This window comes from Oncorhynchus clarkii, chromosome 12, assembly GCF_045791955.1.
Source record: "Oncorhynchus clarkii lewisi isolate Uvic-CL-2024 chromosome 12, UVic_Ocla_1.0, whole genome shotgun sequence".
Lineage (NCBI taxonomy): Eukaryota > Metazoa > Chordata > Actinopteri > Salmoniformes > Salmonidae > Oncorhynchus > Oncorhynchus clarkii.
Genome location: NC_092158.1, coordinates 68,207,139 through 68,228,909, shown reverse-complemented (window position 1 = coordinate 68,228,909; position 21,771 = coordinate 68,207,139). Strand labels below are relative to the sequence as shown.

Here is a 21,771-nt window from a genome sequence, read left to right as displayed (position 1 = left end):
CATGAAGCATGGAGGAGGTGTGATGGTGTGAGGGTGCTTGCTTGTGACACTGTCTGTGATTTATTTAGAATTCAAGGCACACTTAACCAGCATGGCTCCCACAGAATTCTGCAGCGATACACCATCCCATCTGGTTTGCACTTAGTGGGATTATCATTTGTTTTTCAACAGGACAGTGACCCAGCACACCTCCAGGCTGTGTAAGGGCTGTTTGACCAAGAAGTGGAGTGATGGAGTGCTGCATCAGATGACCTGGCCTCCACAATCACCTGACCTCAACCCAACTGAGATGGTTTGAGATGAGTTGGACCACAGAGTGAAGGAAAAACCGCCAACCAGTCCTCAGCATATGTGGGAACTCCTTCAAGACTGTTGGAAAAGCATTCCAGGTGAAACTGGTTGAGCAAATGCCAAGAGTGTGCAGAGCTGTCATCAAGGCAAAGAAAGGGTGGCTACTTTGAAGAATCTCAAAAATAAAATATATTTGTATTTGTTTGTCAGTATTTTGGTTACTACATGATTCCATATCTGTTATTTAATAGTTTTGATGTCTTCAATATTATTCGAAAATGCAGAAAATTGTTGTTTTTTAAAGAGAAAAAAAGAAAGAGAAGTCCTTCAATGAGTAGGTGTGTCCAAACTTTGGATTGGTATTGTATATAATTAACTGACAATCATCCTGGACATTCAGACTGATCGAATAACCAGAGTCATATTTGGCCGCTATTCAATCTAAATTGGTCTACAAAATACTTTCCAAATGCATGTAGAACTTGGATGTGATTCGATGTGGGAAACATCGATGTTCTGGACATCTGGATCCTCTTCTCTACCCCAATATAGACGTTAACCACACACGTCTATCGAGTATTGTACAAAGACTAACAAATAAATACATTAAACAGTTTACGCTGAAATGACCTATCTCTGATTCCAATGACCTATCTCTAAATCCAATTCAGTAGGTCACATGAATGCATTCTGCTATTAAGGTATATTGACTAAATATAGGCCGACCCTCTGAGCTTCCCATAGCGTATACCCTCCCATGTTTTGGGGGCAGAAAAGGGTTTGTGGGTTTAGGCACTGAGCGCCCCCTTATGATCAGACCACTAACTGCCCACTTTCGGAAGGCTGTCATTGAACGAGGGTGCAGAGTACCACTTGTGTTTGCGTCACCGAGTTGAAGAGGAACATTTAGATGGGTCAAAAAGCTAATTAATAGGGAGGACTGATAAGCTTGCTTGAAATATTCATGTTCCGTTCCCAGTTAAAACAGTGATAGTTGACCCTCGTGTATATATTTAGGAGCCGATGTGTTTCTCAGAGCCTTCGTTAGTACGTGGCTCTTAAAAAATCTTCTTACATCTACGAGTGATCCAGACCACTGGTATCAGCCAAAGTGCACACACAGTGCTCTTCCGCGCCATAAAGAAAAAGTATGTGACTGCAGATCATTTCAGAACGAAGTTGACTACAAATACAAAGTTGCCATAGTATTTGGAATTGTTACAAACAAGTGAAGGATAAAATGGTTCTAAAAATGAAAAACCACAAGTTGACGGCATTATGATACCAGGGGCTTATAGCCTATTTCAATCATATTGAAATCAAGTTCATGTTCAATCAATTAAGTTTTATTTTGCGACTAGGCTACTGTCTGGAATTGTTGCCAAGTGTTTCATGGTGTGTGACAGACAACGTGTGGGCAATGATGTGCCCAATCTGTGATTTAGTGCATTATTATTTGGTAAGCTTCAATAGCCTAATGCAGCAATAGGTTGTAATATCTCTCTGGGATCTGATCCGTCGTCAGTATTGTGGAATAATTTGAATGGAGAAAGCTGATCCGAGAGCAGTGCTGCTTTTCTTTCCATTTAACTACACGGTCTAACGACCCACTTATCGAACGTTCTCTCGACGTGCGATATTCGTTGAAGGAATTATCATTCAATTAATAAAACGCAGACCTTTGTGGTCAATGTTAGTTTCAGGTCAGAGAATCAAAAGCACAAATGAATTGCTGTCAATGACGAATAAGGCTATATTAAATATCTAGTTTTCATTTGTTCAGATTTTTTAAATTCTAGTTCTCCTCCGAATATTTTCCAACCATGATGGCTTATGCCACAGTTTTCGTTAGTTTTAACAATCAAAACATATCCTACATTTGGAAATAATCGACATTTGTTGCAGAAATTAATATATATCAGTGACAAAGATGCATGACTGTCTGTCAAGTTGTATGGAATTCGTCATATGGCATAGGTAACCTATAGCTGATTTGTTTTTGCACCACTTAATGGAAGATTTAGATTATACATGTCCCCTACCAAACTTATTCCAATAGCATTAGTTTCATAATTAGGCCAATTTACAAAATAATTTGATTTAATTATTTGTAGCCGCATCCCTTGCTGTCCTCAACGTAGGCCTAAATATTGTACGTAGGCCTATTTCACGAAATGTGATATTATAGAACAAGCGGTTATGATTCAACATATATTATTTCAGTTCACTCATCAATTGAGTAATGCTAGAGTTATGAATTTGCTAATTTTCTGTCTTGGAAAAACAAATGGCAATTAGCACAAGTGCCTGTTGTGTTCATTTAACGTTTTAGAACATTTAAGTCAGCCTATGTTTTTCAAGTCTAACTTAAAGTGGTGATGGATCAACCAGCCATGTCACCACCCAAGAATAACAAAATTAAATAAACGTTCGTGTATGTTGAGCAACCCCATGGCGGTATGTATTGATGATGTCATGTTTCTTACATATTGCAGTGTCGTTAACATTCGGTTTGCCATATTGGACCAGAGAACGATACACTATGCCATTTGAAGCTGTTCTCTGCATTTCATTATGACTCAACGCGACGCTTATTCATTGTTGAGACCGAAATAAACCAACCACCCCTGTAGAGATCGGTGGGAGTCGATGCCAATCCTTCTCCCTTGACTGAAACTGGAGTTTGTTAATTTAACGACGTTTGGCAAAGGCCCATGGCCTCTTTGTCAAGCCCGAAGCAGATGTTGTCTGTGTACAGTACAAGAGGGACCTACACTTTTCTCTCTCTTCTTTCCATTTGTGCTGTTGTCTGTGCCCAATAATGTTTGCACCATGTTTTGCGCTGCTACCATGTTGTGTTGCTACCATGCTGTATTGTCATGTGTTGCTGCCATGCTATGTTGTTGTCTTAGGACTCTCTTTAATGTAGTGTTGTGTTGTCTCTCTTGTCGTGATGTGTGTTTTGTCCAAAATATTTCATTTTAATCCCAACCCCCGTCCCCGCAGGAAGCCTTTTGTCTTTTGGTAGACCGTCATTGTAAATAAGAATTTGTTCTCAACTGACTTGCCTAGTTAAATAAAGGAAAATAAGAAATACATTTAAAAAACACTGTCACTGTTTGTGTTGGGGAAACAAATATAAGCTTGACACGCACACAATATAGGTTATAGGGTTCCCGCGTGCCGCAGTGGTCTAAGACACTGCATCTCAGTGCAGGAGGCGTCACTGCAGTACCTGGTTTGAATCCAAGCTGCATCACATCCGGCCGTGATTGGGAGTCCTATAGGGCGGCCCACAATTGGCCCAGAGTCGTCCGGGTTTGACCGGGGTAGGCCGTAATTTGAAATAAGAATTTGTTCTTAACTGATTTGCCTAGTTAAATAAAGGTTAAACATTTTAAAATATGTTTATATATTGGTTCCGTTTGTCTGACACTTTGTCAACTGTTATTTTTTATTTCTTTGTTTTTGCTTCATCTCTGACAGGTCGTTTTAGCGTATGTGTCATCAAGAGTCGATATGTCAACCCAATTTCACTGTTACTAATGAAGGTGCTGCTCATAGGGACAAACATTTAATCATTGACATTTTTAGGCCTGAAGTTAGATGCACTATAATGACCTGCTTACATTACTCTGTTTGTACTACTTTCCAGTTCCAGTCCTTATTATTTTGAATGTCACACTGTATTCCTCCTGCAAGGGTCGTGCGTATTTATTCAGTTCTGAAAAACAATTTAAACGTATAGATAAGGTAGCCTATACTGCAATTCTCAACTTGTATATTTTTCAATCTTTTATCGAGGTTAATGCATTTGCGCAAAGGTTTACTTCCCTCTGCTTTATGTAATATAGTGAACTTGAATTGATTGGGGGTAAATCAATTAATAAGTGTGTACTTGTCAAAATATTCAATAACAGGTGTGTCGTCGTCTTCGTCGACGTCCCCCCCCCTGCAGTGCAGGTGAGGTGAGGTGAGGTGCGGATAGGCTAATCGTGGTGAAAAAATGCGTGATGCACACACATCACAAGGAGTGCACACAGCCTCTATTAACACAATCACGTGTGCAGGTTATTACAATACATGCCTAATAATAGTAATTTCAATATTATTAGTAAGCTTACGCCTATAATTTGACCCAAACATTTGTTTCTTGTGAGGGACAAAATAACCGTGCGTGTTGCCTTTTGAGGTTTCTTATGGATAGTGTACTTGTCATCTTAAACGTTCACCTCGTTTTTAATTTATCGAATACATTGTTCGCGAAATGTTTCCTGTTATATATATATATATTTTACTGTACATTGGCCTACTGTACATTGGCCTACATTGTGACCTACATTGTGACTACCGCTTCGGATTTGAATGTTTGGTTATTTTTGTTATTGCCTACCACCATGTCATTGTCAAACCAACCCAGCGCAATCAAATAAATATAGCCCCACTGCTGTTAGGCAAAGCAGAAGCATAATATTGTATTATTAAAAGTAGAGTAAACATAATTATTATGAAAACATGACGACTGGAACATGTATATGCAGTATTCGTTTTCATTGATGGACATTCTTGGAAACTATTAAAAGTAGGTCTACTTGGAAATGCATTCTCTTCATTAATAGGAAAACAATTGCTTTTCCCTCTCCAAGATGTTGCGTCAGAACACCGTTATTATTCTGCCAAACCCAAAACGTCTTTTCTGTGTCATGACCTTAGATATTTGGTTATAGTAAAGTTTTGTTTTAGGCACTTTTCGTAACGCATTGTCAAGATGTTCTAGCAAGTGAATTTGAGTCATACAACTGATAACGAGAACATGTAGGCTACGTCTACGATAAATGTCTGGAGCTCAGAGTCGACAGAATGGCTGGTGCATAAACTGTGCGTAATGGCTCTCATGTAGGCCGATACCGTTTTCAGGTAAGGCTCTTGTTACTTGCCTTGGCTCTCGTCTCCGCATCCATTAACTTGTTGAACGACTGCACAGACTGCCATTATAAAACGAAGATGAAAGTGTGTAATGATTCGAGCCCAGGTATTTACTGTGCTCAAGCTGAAACAGAACTCAAAGCACTGCCTGGAACTGCGTGGGAATTATCCGCCATAAACGCTTTTATTCCTCTAAGTTGATGATCAGGACTGAAATCTAAACCACAGTCATAATTATCCGACACGGCCGCCAGTGTCTCTTGTAGCTCGGTCGTAATGGTAGTGGTCATTATACAGATATATTTCTGTCCGTTAATCAAAACAAAATTGAGTTGATTATTCTGAACTTTTACAGTTCAAGATGAACCTTGGGTTATATCGATGGTGAGTCTATTAGTCATGGGAAACTGAACCATTGAAACGTGCACCTCAGTCATTATTGATTTCCTAAATAACATTTTATCCAGCCTATCCTCATTTAAAACAGCCACCCAAGTTGTAGTTCATGTTTAGAGAAATAGAGTCCTTAGAGTCCTGGAGAGTCCTTAGAGTCCTGGAATATAACAGCACAGGGAGAAGTATTGATTGTTTTAATTTATTTGGCCGTTATGTTATAGATGACAATTAATAACATTCCATGGGCCGCTATTCATTTTTGTGTCCGGTTCCTTCCTCGTCCTTGAAAATGTACATGCGTAGGCCTATATGTAGGTCTACAAAAGGCAGGTCAGGTGCATGTAGGCCTGCCTATATGTAGGTCTACAAAAGGCAGGTTAGGTGCATGTAGGCCTATTATATAGAACTTCGATAGATTGCAGAATACTAGTAGGTCTATTGTTGAGAATGTGTCCTGGTCGACATTCAGTTCGGAATGGTTTCTTTTTACATTTTCCTCCTCTCAAAATAAATAAAAAACACATGATTTAAATAGGCTAAAGTAATAGTCTACATGCGATTGTGTCTTATTTTGCAAATTTCTTTTGTGGGGGGATTTGTTCTAATACTCTAGACCGGCTCAACTCTACTTTTCTGTATGCAATATCGATTTCTTTTTTAATGATTTACTCGATGAAGTAATATTTTCAGTCTCACTTGATCTGCTTTATGATATTCACTATCTAATTATGTAGGTTTCTATCTGTAATGGTCCATATTTGGCAAACATTTTAGATAAAGATCTTTCAAATGAGGGATATGCATGATACAGAATAGTTTTTATTGCTTTTTGTATTTTTCTGAGGAGGTAGCCTAAGTTGCCTTCTGTCTTAAACCATGTACTTAAATATGTATTATTTCAGTCATGGCTCAACTTGCCTGCCTAGTTACTACTTGCCACTATGGCGTCTCATAATTTGGGATTGTATTATGTTAGATCAATAGTTGACAGTATATGTGGGCTAACAGTAATTCCATCAACTTTGTCAATAACTACAGAAGCAGATGGTCATTTTGACCGCATACATATCCTGTTGGCATGTTTTCATCCTACCTATATGTCCAATTTGATGAGACATCATCACAATAGGTACATTTTTGCCACTTAAACGGATCAGACAGCTTTTTCACTGTGGTACTACCCTAAAAAGGCAAATGTGTACCTTTTGGCACTTTTAAAGTACAAACTGCAAGGGTACAATTATATATCTATAACTAATGATACAAATCTGCATGTTGGTGACAAGACCACTAAGGGGCTAATGGACGGATCACTCACTATGCTTGTGAACCATGTCTTATATCCTCAACATAGTTTATTAGGTGCACCGCCCCATTCAAAAACATTGTTCACTCCTACAGAAAGTGAGTCACGTGGCTGTGGCTTAGTATATAAAGCAGGCAGACAGTCATCGAGGCATTCAGTTACTGTTCGATTGAACGTTAGAATGGGCAACATGAGTGACCTAAGTGACTTTGAGCGTGGTATGATTGGCAGTGCCAGGCGCTCCAGTTCCACTATCTCAGAAACAGCCGGCCACCTGGGCTTTTCACGCACAGCGGTGTCTAAGGATTACCGAGAATGGTGCGACAAGCAAAAAACATCCAGTCAGTGGCAGTCCTGTGGCCGAAAACAGCTCGTTGATGAGAGAGGTTGAAGAAGAATGGCAAGAATCACAAACCGACAAATCCCGGTTGCTGTTGCGTCATGCTGATGGCAGAGTCAGGATTTGGCATAAGCAGTATGAGTCCATGGTCCCATCCTGCCTGTTGTCAATGGTACAGGCTGATGTCGGTGGTGTAAGGATGTGGGCAATCTTTTCCCGGCACAACGTTAGGTCCCTTGATACCAACTTAGCAATGTTTGAACAATGCCACACCTTGTAGAATCCATTCCTCAAGAATTCAGGTTGTTCTGGCTCCAAAGGGGGGTCCGACCTGGTACTACCTAATAACCTGGCCCCTGAGTGTATATTTGTCATTAAGGCCCTATACCCCTCCAACTCGACTCTGGACCTCGAAGCCAGTTCCACTGCATTTTTTCCATTGTTCCCTTCTAATCAGGGATTGATTTAGACCTGGGACACCAGGTGTGTGCATTACTTTTCAGGTATAGCAGAAAACCTGCAGGCTCCAGACCTCGTAGGGTCAGAGTTGAGTACCCCTGCCCTAAACCATGGCAAGGAAGGTGCCCAACAAGGCCAATATGCAGGCATCCCGGTAAAAACAGTGAATGGTGTACAGTAGAGTAGTGTAGGGTATATTCAGAGACTGCTACTAAAGATCACGTGAGAACATTATGGCGCGTCTCCATAACAATCCAAGTTATGAATCCTGGTTTTGTGGTGATGAGAATTTACTTTTGTAATTATTCAACTATTATATGAAATGTTGTGCTGAGAACTAAAGCCTTGGGTGTAACTTACCCAGATAATACTGTACAGCACATTGTTGAAATGAACCCCAGTCTCCTGAAAGTCGCCAGATTGCCAGGTCTGTTTTTTTGTGGGTTGTGCTTCATGGGCCCACATGATTTTAGATAATGCCTTGCACGGACACACGGACACACACACACACGTAACACGTATAAACACACACATACACTATCTAAGGTCTGAGTCCTACCTTTAGATGTGTAACTAAAATTTCCTCCCAACTCTCCCGCAGACATCAGGGTTAGGATTCCCTGACAGAGTAAAGGACATCCACTCATAATGAGGGGTCTATGCCTTATCTTAATTCTAAACATGTGCTTTTAGTGTAGTGTCCTGTTCTACGTAGTTATGCTCCTTCCTGTACGATCAAAGCTGTTCTGAAAGAAGTCATACTGCGTATTGTCTTTGTTGGAACCATTTCCAGTTAGAATGAGTCAATCTTCTTTAGTGGACAGTTTTTCATCTGCTAGTTTGTTCTTACAGAATGCCATTCAAATTACACACTTACTACCGTACATCTTATGTTACCAGTCATATTTGAACTATATCCACTTGTTATAACAGTTCCATTATAAATAGCAAAGAAGGACTTTAATTGGTATTCAACAATACCCATGTTGATGTGAACTGGTTGAAACTGGTTGAAATGAACTGACACCACACTGCAATAACACGCCATATAACAGTGACAACTGGACATTGAAATGATCTCTATTGTTGCTTTATGATAGTCAGAGTTATACGGTTGGTGCTAATGACCCGTTATGATTCCCTTCGAAGGAGTAGGGTCATTTTCATAAGATCTTTATGCGAATACAATGACAGGCTGCCTGTGTGTGAAGCGTCACACTGCCCTTGTTGTTTTCACCATTGCTGAGGATGTATCTGAGACAGGGAACATCATTTAGAATATATTTGAAAGTTCTTCAAATAGTTTCCAAATGGTAAAACAGTTTGTTAAGGAATCTGAAGATTCTGAAGAATCTGAAGACTTTGTATCTAGGCTAAAGCTCAAGAAAGCATGCACTCCTTTATCATTATTCCAACCATTTAATGGCAGTGCATTTGGAAGAAGTTAGAGGCATTTATGTAACCACATAATAGCCACTCTATCTTACTAAAGTGTTGTAACACTCCACACTCTTTTCTTTGGTGCTGGCGGACATAAAGGATATTTGGAATAAATAGCCGTCGGGCTACTTCAATTTCGTATATTTCACAACTTGGTTTCATGTTAAATACTGCTACTGTTTACTCACCCAGTTAAACCAGCTCAATAACAGTAATTAAGTCGTTTAGATTTTGTATTTTGTGTTACCATGGTGGCTATGATGATTAGGATGATGGTGATTTGTTGTTGTTGATGATGATTATGTAGGGATACTAGTTATAAAGGCCATTAGTAAGCAGCACCAATAACCTTTTTACTTCAGTGCTGAAACCTGGTTTTGTTTCCTAAAACTTTTCACACAATTTATTCTAGCTACACTTTGACTATAAGGGTGATGCTGGGGCTGCTGCTGATGATACTTGGTTGATACCTTTAGTGGTTTAATTAACAACTGCATATAGCTACATTAATTACCACACTGCAGTTATAATATTGCATTATTCTGAGCCTGAAAAATACCCTGACTTCATGTTCATTGAAATGACCTTGATCTGGTCTGTCAATTTGACCTTTTTGACAACTGTTATGTATTAGTAACCACATGCTGCTTAACATTCTGTCGGAAATTATAGCAAAATGGTTGAATGGTGTTGATTCTCATTAAGAGCAAGCGTCAAATGTGATAATAGTTTCGATAGAGCAGTGAAGTTGATTATGCTGCAGATCAAATAGGATTAAACATGCTTTTTTTCCCTTGCGTAAAACTCAAGATTAGAATTTAAGCCTTGAGAAATTGATGTTAATGGCTGTGAAGCGTGAAAATGGAAGTTACACGGCTGTAGCTCACGTTTTTTAGTACAAACAAATAAAAACATATATTTTTTTTCACGCATGTCAGGCTGTCTAACCAGCTCTTTGAAAATGTAATTTAAAAACTCAACCAAAATCTTCTTTCAAAAATATAGATTTTCGACTAATTTACGATACAGGAAAATGTATTTTTGCCTCCCTGTTATACTCGCTCCTCTATAATGGCGACTCAGCATGCAAGGTCCATATATGGACAACGTTTCATGGGCAGAAAAAATATCAAAAGAATTAAACTATAGGCTAGTCTATACAGCTATGTCTATGTTTTCTCAGTCGTCAATATCTTTTTATTTAGGGTTTCAACTGAATTGACAGGCTCTAGCATACTTTAAAATGGTGCATAATATTATATGACGTTCAATTTAGGAAAACGTTTAATCTTCAGTGCGCGGTAGATCAGTATGGTAAAGACACGGAAAATAGAAAATAACGTGAACATGCCTAGTGTCCAAGAACTGTAGGCTATTACAATACTGCCACCATGTCTGCTGTAAATTAAAGCATGTTGCTGCATTTGCATTTTTGCAAATATTCAGTTGACAAAATGTAGGCCTAGAACAACTTTACAGCAATGGACTAGGTTACTTTGATTAGTATGTATTGTGCTCCACGAATCCACTTTAGAAAACATAAATAGCCTACTATTAGGTAATTGAATGTATCCCGAAAGTCTCATTGAGGACTTAGACCTCATGGCGAAAGAGTGGCCCCTCTAATAAAACTGTTGAGCCTCAGGCCTGCGGTAGTGACTTGAGGTGAAACGCCCAACCTGTCCTCTGCACCAAATGGTGGTTCTTTAGAGATTGCAAATACTGTAAAAGGCTGCTTTGACATCTGGTTCATATTTAAAGAAAACAGTTACTATTTGGAAAGTATTCGTCGATAATTCACCCAATGGTTCGTTGTTAGGGTCTTGTTTTCAGAATGTTGATGCCATATTTATGTCCATTGTTCACATAAATTAAATCTAAATGTCGGGATCCAGCATTTTCATCAGGAAGAAAAGTTATAGGCTACGTATCTTCTCAACACAGAGGGTTGGAAATAGTTTAGAATCAAGCCAAATGGGTCAGGCGCAGAGACACACAAGAGGCTAAATGGGAGGCCATGGCAACACGCCATCTCTGCCAAGTGCTCAAGGGTGCAATGGGAAATTACATGACATTTGCTTAGTATGCTGAATAATTGGCATTTATTTGTGTATTAGGAATTATTTGTTGTTTTTAAACATTCGTAGCATACCTGATCAGACAGTTCTTGGATGTAAATAATGAATTGCCATAACAAATAAATAGCACACAACCATATTGTGTTGGGCTGTTGGCTACTCGTTACATCACACTTTTAAGACCTTGTCATTCTCAAATATTGAATACAGAACTCTTAAATTCCAGAGAGCACTTAAATTCCAAGATATGGTTTTGGTACATTTCAAAACGCCAAGGGTTTTAACCCTAATAGTCATTGGCATGTCTAGTATATACATTTCGAATCCACACGCACAAGTCCGATTTTTTTCCTGGCTACATGCATCTATTTTTGTACAAAAAATGTTGGTGAGGCCTATTCATGTTTGGTGATGCATTACAATTACGCACGACACGTTCTCCTCAATAACTTTAGTAACTGCATGATATCATACTTATTCCACGATGGAGCCTAATAGTTTAATGTATTATTTCCAAACTGTATAGCCTACTGTATTCGCAAGTAACTCATACCAAATAACGCTAGCTATTGTATAGATTTTGGGTTTGAATATGTTTTATGGACAAGTAGTTTGAAATTGAATATATTACCGTTTTCAAAGTATTGGTAATACATTTTATTTACCCTCCTAGGAAATATTTAACCTGAGTTTATTTGCACGTGTACACCACTCTTTCTATTGTTGTCTTCCCTCCGAGTCACTCCCCTTGTTAGTTGCGCAATTACGCACAGTTAATATTACTTAGGTTACAAATCAGTTTTGACACTTACCATTCCTTATTCCTGGATTTGGGTATAGGAAAATGCCTTTTATTTTCGTGGAGAGCGAGACAACCGTGAAATGCACCGACCCCTTTGTGAAATCATTATGAGCCTCGACAACTGGGCCGGAAGTTTGACAATAAGGGTTATTAAGGCATTTCCTGCGTACAGTAGCTCTGTGCGCAAGTACAACATGTGCCATTAGGCGGATGCTTTGCACCTCCAGGAGCCAAGGCGCGTGGCATCGACGCGGTACGCATGAGACATGACATAGCAGACAAACGCGCCAAATACAGCATAACATACTGCAATCTCATCCTGCACTATTGCACAATTATTCAAGAGTAATCTCAATATACGTTTGGAAACTGTAGATTGAATTCTTAATACATTATTCTATAAATCATGTATTAATTGAGCGTATACAGGCTAGCCTAGTCACTTGCCCTGTGGTCTGTAGGTCTATCTTCGATTGAAATGAAAGGAAGGTGCTGGTTACAAACGTTATATGGTATGTGTGTACCTTGTGTGTTTGTGATGATGACACACAGACAGAGGCAGCCTTGAACTTGAGCATTTACTCAGGCAGGGGCGGGTCTGGTCTGGTCGGTGGCGGCCTAAACAGAGCCTTCAGGGAGGGCCAGACTCACTTTAAACTTGGCCTTGACCTTGAGGGCCTATTCTGATCCCTATGTAAAGACTACTGTCGGGGGTTGTGTGTGCGCGCGTGTGTGTGGTGAGGGTTGGAATGAGTGAGGCGATGCTGTTGTTGCACTTAAATAATCTGGGTAGAGGGTAAAGATTGAGAGAGAGTATTTCTGCCTATCCCATTTAAACACAATGTACAAATCCTGACTAATGAGAAGAATCAGCCACTAGTTTAACCTATTTGTATTGCTTGAAACGTTTTCATTATAGTTATATTGTTTGAAACATTGTCCATATCGCTGGACCTTGTGCGTCTCTCGCTGACGCAAATCAACCATAAAATGCATAATTGCGCCTTCGAGCTAAAATGAACATTTCGTTACCTGATAGCAATTCCAGAAGAAGATTGACATATGTTTTCATAATACTAGATAACATCAGGCCTACCTTCAAAATAGCAGAGTCGGAGAGGTAAAGGATTTTTAATTGCAGCATATAGGCTACTTTTCAGATTAAACACCACTTTTACGCACATGAGTATTTGCCCACTCATTTTATTTTTTATTTAACTAGGCAAGTCAGTTAAGAACAAATTCTAATTTACAATGACGGTCTACCAGTGAACATTATAGGGGCAGAACGATGGATTTTTACCTTGTCAGCTCGGGGATTCGATCCAGCAACCACTAGGCTACCTGCCGCCCCAAATCCTATCTCGCTCAACACATTTGTGAATATGAGAGCAACCTGTAATATAGGTATTTAGTCATTGTGTTTTTCATGTCGTCCTCTACAACTATGATTATCATTTTACGTACGGGCATAGCCTACACAGATTTTCCAAACCAAGACCCACTTCATGGCAGAATGAAAGCGTACTTTGCTTTTTTGAAACACTTCATGCCAGGTTTGAGATATAACATGTATTTATTTATAGTGTGCCTTTATTTAACTAGACAAGTCAGTTAAAGAACAAATTCTTATTTACAATGACGGTCTACCCCGGCCAAACCCTAACCCCCGGATAACGCTGGGCCAATTGTGCACCGCCCTATTGGACTCCCAATCACGCCAGTTGTGATACATTCTGGAATCGAACCAGGGTCTGTAGTGACGTCTCTAGCACTTAGACCTCTGCGCCACTCAGGAGCCCCAACATACTTTAGACACGTTTAGCCTAATCTGGAATAATGGCAATAGGCCTATGCATTTGAGCATAAAATATTCCAATTCATAACTACAGTCATAACCACAGAAATAATGATTACACAAAGAATATTACTCTCAAGTGCCTCAAAACCCCACTAAATCTATTTGAACTTCACCCGTATTTTAGAAATCTTAAGACCTTCAATCCCGTTAATAAATTATCTTTACGATTCCTTCAGTAATATGTTTTTAGCCATGAGCATTAAGCATTATATTCTAAAAGCGCACATAATTTACTATTAAACGTCCAAAGTAGTTGATTTCTAAAATCCCCCCTCAAAAATGTGCCAGGTATGCAATCTCATGTTATGCTTAAAGGATATTTTTATGACAACGATAAACTTTCTTCATGCATTTGGCAAGGACGATTATACGACTTTAAATATGTCCATAACCATTGGGAAATGTTCTGCATTTTACATGATCTAATTAAAGCCAAACCAGGCAAACAGTGTAAAGAGGCAAACAGTGTAACATAATCTGTTGGGTTTTGTGGTAAAATCTACATTAATAGTCATTTTGTGTGAAAGTTTAAAAAAAAGTATGTCTTAACAGTGTTAATTTTGAATTACCATTTCCCTATGTGAGGCCAATATGATTTTTATGCAATCGTTTAACAAAACAAGCAGGGTTACATTATTACTAGACTTTTGTTGGAGTGATTGCCAAAGTGATTCATTCCCAGATTTTCTGCGCATTCAATAGATGTCATAGGTAAAATAGTCCTCATGCCATCATTGCTTGACGTGCCTTAATTAACATAGGTAGTCCTTTGCATGGTTATCTTAGGGGCTACATGCTAGTTTGTCTGCTTCCACTGGCCTTTGGAGAGCTAGGCGCATTGAGCTTTGGAAAGCTTTTTTCACCCTACAAATCCAGTACGAAATGCATGTAGAAAGGCTTTTGTACACCGTTTTTATTGAAATGCTGTGCTTCAGAATTGTAGTCAGAGGTTGAATTGTACTATTTCTTCCAGACAGCGTGTTCATGGAAACCGCAGAAAACACAACAATTGGGGAATAGAAAATGACAAAACAATACGCTGAAGAGTATCTCGTGTCATTTCTCCAAAGCAATAGAAATAATGTATTTGACTGACATCCCCAACAAGGGTTTCTTATCACGTGGTAAGCTTTTCATCCAATGGAGACGCGCCATTCCAAGTTTTGGTCCGTTGCGTCAATCCAGCTGTGGATGTAACCTGGTGTCCTACTCTGGACTTGGGTCTTTGAAACAGAATTCTCCGCCCGAATGGTGAGCGTGATATGACCACCTCCTTGGTCCTGAATCCTCGCTGGGCGGACACGGTTATGTTTGTGTATGAAAACAACTTGGATGAGCTGAACAAGAACATGGAGGGTCTGGTTGGTAGCGGCAATTTCGCGGCCAACCAGTGCAGGAATCTGATGGCCCACTCCGCTCTGGGGGGTCACCCCTCTAGCCTGGTGCACAGCTCCGGCTACTCCGCGGTGGATGTATCGGGCTCAAGCTCCGGGGAACCAGGCAAACAGTGCACACCATGCCCCGCGGTCCCTCAAGGCTCCTCCACAGGTCCCTTACCCTATGGGTACTTTGGCAACGGCTATTATCCCTGCAGAATGGGGCGGGGTTCGCTCAAATCCTGCACCCAGCCCAGCGCGCTCAGCTACTCTGCGGAAAAATACATGGACACCCCGGTCACATCTGAAGAATACCCGAGCCGGGCTAAAGAATTTGCGTTCTACCACGGGTACCCAAGCCCCTACCAGTCCATGGCGAGCTACCTGGACGTGTCGGTGGTGCAGACTCTCGGGGCAGGAGAGCCCCGTCACGACACGCTGCTTCCAATGGACAGCTATCAGCCGTGGGCACTGACGAATGGCTGGGGCGGCCAGATGTACTGCTCAAAGGACCAGAGTCAAGCCGGACACCTTTGGAAATCTGCGTTGGCAGGTAAAAACATATGCTCTGCACACTGTTTTAGTAGATTATTAGATTACTGTAATGGGACACATTGTGACATGGGTTGGATAGCCTATATGAGGCAAATTAATTCAAGCTTTTTCTAATGCATGATCACGCAATACAATTACTTTTCATTCTGTGCATTAATCGCAAGCCATCTAATGCATTATGATTTTCAATCCCTTATTCTATCGCATGTTTGGGCTGAGTATTGAATTGTAATATGTGTCTCGGTATAGGCACGCACGTTCATATGAGCGACCATTTTGGTCGTTGTAGTCTTCCTGGTTTTCTGAGCTTCTGAATACCTCATTGTGGTGTTAATTCTTCAATATGTAGGCAGTTATACACTTCCGTTTCTCAAAAACGCAGCATGGGTTATCCCTTGCAATGAGAAAGACTGAATTATAGAATTAAATGCACATTTTACAGACTTCAGTTTCTCTTTGTTGTCCATTGCAGATGTAGTGGCCCACCAACACGATGGCAACTCCTTTCGTCGCGGTAGAAAGAAAAGGATTCCGTACACCAAGGTGCAGCTAAAGGAACTGGAGAAAGAGTATGCCGCCAACAAATTCATCACGAAAGATAAGAGGAGAAAGATTTCAGCAGGAACCAACTTGTCGGAAAGGCAGATTACGATCTGGTTTCAAAACAGGAGAGTTAAAGAGAAGAAGTTCGTGGCCAAAGTCAAGACCAGTGCGCCGTAGTCAGTCAGGCTTGACCTAGACGATTTGGACGAGGGACATTGTTTTTGCTGTATGAACAAAAAATGAAGGAAAGAAAACGTCGACGTGGTACCTTTTTTTGGATTGGGATTTGGTGTGCTATTTTGCTTGCGCAATTGCATCGCCAATTCGTCTTTAGAAAAGAAGAAATAAAACAAGAACCAAGCCCTCTAAAGACAATGTTTTAGAGGCCTGTAAATACAGCACTTGCCTGCTTTAATGTAACACTTACGTCTGCTTAACTGTTTAACTCGTGCTATACATGGAGGTATATATAGGCTATATGTTAGGTATGTCAATGTTGTTACTGCAGTAGAATAGGAAACGTATTATGCAATCATATTCCCAATCTATACTGTTTATAACGCTTGTAAAACAGTACTTTAAAAAAATATAGCGTAATGCTTAATAAATTGTTTTAATCCCAGTATGTTGTATACATTAAATGTTACTCCATGGAATATATGTGTTATATATGTGATTATGTTTGCAAACCCTGTTTATATAGGGATAGTTAAAGATAAAATAGAATTGGTAATGATTGGTAAATGTACACATTGAAATAGGGATGGTCTAAGACCAAGAAATGGAGTTCAGAAATTCCAGTGCAATGTAAAGTTATTTCAAACCGTTTATAATATATTTGAAATATGAGTTTTACGCATTAAGTTGGTGATTCATTTGACATAATATGCTCCATCATGAAAGCTGCATCAAAAATATGACTTATCAAAAATATTACAAATATTACTTTTAAAGTATCCATACCCTTTACAAATAACATCATGCTTTTCGTGCCAAATAACAGTCTTTCTGGGGCTAATGATTTTGGTGGTGGGTAAAAGCTACTGTGCCAATTGTGCCAAATATATCATTTATTATAAACTGGGTGGTTCGAGCCCTGCATGCTGATTGGCTGACAGCCGTGATGTACTCTTACAGTATACCACCGGTATGACGAAGCATTTATTTTTACTGTTCTAATTATTTTGGTAACCAGTTTATAATATCAATAAGGCACCTCTGGTGTTTAAAGTATATGGTCAATATACCACGTCTAAGGGCTGTGTCCAGACACTCCGCATTGTGTCGTGAATAAGAACAGCCTTTAGCCGTGGTATATTGGTCATATACAACACCCCCTCTGGCCTTATTGCTTAAATATACTTTGAAAGTTGAAGGCCTGCAAACACAGCCATATTTAAAATGGCTAGCTATATAATGTGTTGTATGTTATTACTTAGCCTTACTTGTATCACCTACTGATGCTCTTATTACTGCTTCATTAATACTCTTGGAACCCTTGGAGGTTTACGCAGGCCTAGGCCAATAGGCTACTTCAAAATATATATGAATGGTTTAGACAGGATTTTGTTAATTGGTAGGCCTATTTTCTTTTAAAAATTAACATAATTCCTAGCCTATTCAACACGAAATCAGTCAAATACGGCTACAAAGTTTAAACTGACTATAGATATAGGCCTTTAAATGCAAACTAAAACAAATTAAATTCACTTCAAGCGTCAAGAAATGAGTTGATTATTCAATATTGGTTGTTAGTCTATATATCCTGTTCTCGGTGGATACGAGGAATGTTTACGTTCAAGAAGAAAAAAAGAGCATGAGGCAACTGCAGAATTCCTTAATCCGTCCTTGACCTTGACCTTGAGTGTCACGTGCTCACCAGATCAGCAATAACGCTAATCATGAACATTTACACGGGGAACGGGGTGTTTCTATGTCCCTATGAATAGCCTATAGCCACCGTTATGCTAGATCTGATTATCTTCAGTTGTCCATATCTCGGATATACAGTAAATCTCACAACATAAACATTATTTTGTGTCACTCTTGTTATGGAAAAGGCCCTCAAAGTAGCTTCTAGCCTTGGTGCCCCACACATGCTTCCCTTCGTGTTCAGAGGATCTCATATTGGCTATCCTCCTGCGTAACTGTATGAAATATTATTATCCGAATGTTCGCTCGTTTGGATAAGCAGATTTACGCACTATAATCTGTTTAACAGTCTTTTGAGACGTGATTTACGCATCTGTCCGGTTCGGAACAGTTTAATTGTTGGATAGTGAGCAGAGCTAAAGCGCGCTCCGGCTGCATACTGCACTTAACGCCGGTCTAGATTAGTCAGGGTGTAAAAGGTGCGTCGTTATTCAAAGGCTTAGCATCATCACCTTTGCATCGTCCTGTTGCTTTCTTTTTTGCTGTGCTCTGTTTTAAATGCAAGTCGACACACCATATAGGCATGTATTTAGCTCGTTGGGGAAATATAGACACTTTTGGGGAATGTTGCCAATGGAAAAATGTTGCGGAGCGACATTTCAGATTAAAACATACACTACCGACGCATTGATTAAGACGTAGGCGTACCATAATATGTGCCATATGTAGCCTAGGCAACGCTCAGACAGCCAGCATAGTCATGCAATAATAATACAGGTTGTTTCACTTTACCATTGATAAATGCAACAATTACAAAGACGAGCTGAAGCACTAATCTAATGTTCCAACCTTGATTGGGGAAGTTTGTGCTTGGTATGGATCCTGACAGAATTTGAGAGGAACGATATCAAAGCCCGTTGAACACTGTACACTTTTTTTTTGTGCCGCTTTACGCATTGCGAGAGACTTTTGGAAACCCATCTGAGTTTTTTAGTATTCCAACCCAAACCCATATATTTTATGATATTATCCTGGTGCTACTATCAGACCAGACATAATTTATTTGACATACGATACCAAAATAAGACGATAAAAACAGCTATTAGACCTCATAGGCCTATTTCAACACAACCTAAGGCGCTTGTATCACTTTGAGTGTGCAGCTTTTTGTGCCCCGTAGCATTTCTATTCATTCAGGTAAGCCTCAGTAAATAGCAATGCATGCCCTTTGAAACCAAATTTGTAATGTCGTTATTGCAGTTTCATTGTTTTAAATACAATTGAATTATGTATTTCCCCCCAGTATATCTTATTGATTAAGTTTGTGCATTAGAATAAATTATAATCAACATGGCCTATAGCCAATTCATGGAGATTTTGAATGGACTAGTCATTTCTCAGTCCAGATTTCACAGCATGTGCAGTGCTGCTTTTCAGACCAACACAGCGTAGGCTAGACGTGCCTTGCACCTAACTGTGCTAGGCAATAAATGCAGAATACCATTCTTTCCACCGCTGGTTAACATTGAACTTGACAAAAGCATTCTAACAAACGGCGCGTCTGCTTTGTGTTTACGTTGTGGTTTAATGGTAGTTCCTTCTCCTCCTTTAGAAAACACACAATATGAGCTTTAAGCACGGAAGTAGCTTTCCACCAGCAATACAATAAAGCTGCATTTTCCCTCAGTTGAAATACCAGACCCTATAATTAATTGTTTTACTCTTCTATTTACAATAATAAATTGTAATTGGTCGATATTTTATCAGTGTATAGGAAATATATCCATTTCCCATTTCGTATGGCCTATAGCCACTTCAAGGCCTTTTACGTGCATCTGGGCCTATCCCACTCCGGAGTGACGGAAGATTGACGCTGTAGCCTATAGTGCCGCAGTACAGAAGCAATATTTTGGCTTTTGTTGAACGTTGTCTTCACTGTGATCGACATTTTTCTTTAGTCAATTTAAGATATTCTCATAACACAAACGCTCAGGGACTTGAGTGTGCTTGATACCCAGCTACCAATACAATATCAGGGTTAGGAGTATAGCCTATAGCTTTGCTCAAGATTCACAGAGATATAACTTGTAACATAACCACAAAGAATAGCATCTCGTGGCTTTTTGAAGTAGGCAACAGATCTTATCATCATCACACAGCATTCCAACTCTGAAGTGTGACGATTAAAGTGTGACGCTCAAAACTAATTTATTGATAGGACAGGCTATGCCACATATTGGCTATACATTTATGCTTTAATATCATAGTTTGGCCTACTTAACTTTATTCGATGTATTTGACAGGGACAATGTTTATGTCTGTGAAACTTGACGGGTATATGGAAGCAAATTTAAAATATATATTTCAGTAGGCCTATTTTCAATTTTAGTATTTTCTCAGAAAATGAAAATGTGACCTACTGTGATAGGAAAGTTACACAAAATGAAATGGGGTAAAGCAGTTAATATGCTTAATTCTATTAAATGTTTTGGACATGGTAACTTTAGGCATATTCTAGATTTGAGACATTCGGCCACTCAGGCTAATCTTTGAAACTCCTGAGTGTGCTTTCTTTAAACAAGGCAGATTGCTAATTAATATGTCAATCTGTTAAAATAGGAATATTTTGACAGTGCTTTTGGTGGCTTGCTTGAAGACAAGCAGGAGAGTTCAAGCTCTATCCCGCGATGTCTTCCAGGTAAATATATCTTCAATTGTCCGTCCCAGGAGCATGCTTCATTTCAAGAATGCGCCAGACTCTTCTCTCTCAAGTTCACGTCCAGTCCCCCGTCCCCCTTCCCCCGTTTATTACACTCTTTCCCTTTGCAGACTCCCCCTCCCCCTAGTCTGCATTGAGGACAGTCTTTTGTTACACGGTGGACTTTGCAGTTGAACTTGAGACATCTTGTAAACAATAAGTAGTCTGGCCCTTGTCTGGACAGAGGTGGTCAATAGACCTGAGGCTCAAAACGTATTCGCTGCATGCAGGAGGAAGAAGAAATGACTCTACACACCAGGCCTCCAACGATGCACCTAGAATTAGTGGTCAGCTCAGTCTGAGCTCCCTGAGCTACAAGGTGACACACAGGCCTACATGGATTAATGAATTGAGAATAAGACCTGCATTCCCATATAGTATATATGGGGACAAGGTCAAAATCACATGGAAACATAGGCGATATCTATATACAATATTTACAAAGATGAACAATAGACACATGTAAGAAGCTATTGTGGGAAAAGATCATAGATGAAAATCCCCACCTAAAGACACATTTAGAAAAGCACAACACTAATAGCCTAGCTAAACTGTAGCTGAGCTAGAATTTCCCCAAATGTGTGCTTTTATAAAGAGCATACAGATTGTAGAAACAAATGATGTTTCTTACAGCCACATCAGCTGGTGCCAACACTATTCCAATAGATCATGAACTCAACTGTAAATATATTTTCTGGCGGTGCACGTGCTTGCTGCCCATATAAGTGGTCAAATTTGCTATTTTGAACGGCTCACTATGATATGGCT

The 21,771-nt window shown here is 39.6% G+C and overlaps 1 protein-coding gene across 1 annotated transcript; it reads left to right on the top strand.

Annotated features, from left to right (window-relative positions):
• The first annotated feature begins 15,161 nt into the window (after positions 1–15,161).
• LOC139422186 (homeobox protein Hox-B13a) lies at positions 15,162–16,550 on the top strand. The gene is made up of 2 exons (XM_071173345.1): positions 15,162–15,828; positions 16,303–16,550. Exons 1-2 carry the CDS (start codon positions 15,162–15,164, stop codon positions 16,548–16,550), a joined length of 915 nt encoding a protein of 304 aa, XP_071029446.1.
• The last annotated feature ends 5,221 nt before the right edge of the window (positions 16,551–21,771 follow it).

Excerpts from the sequence above, each read along its gene's own strand:
- LOC139422186 (XM_071173345.1), top strand. The coding sequence starts at position 15,162 with ATGACCACCTCCTTGGTCCTGAATCCTCGCTGGGCGGACACGGTTATG. Across the intron at positions 15,829-16,302 it reads TTGGAAATCTGCGTTGGCAG|ATGTAGTGGCCCACCAACAC; the intron begins GTAAAAACATAT and ends TGTCCATTGCAG.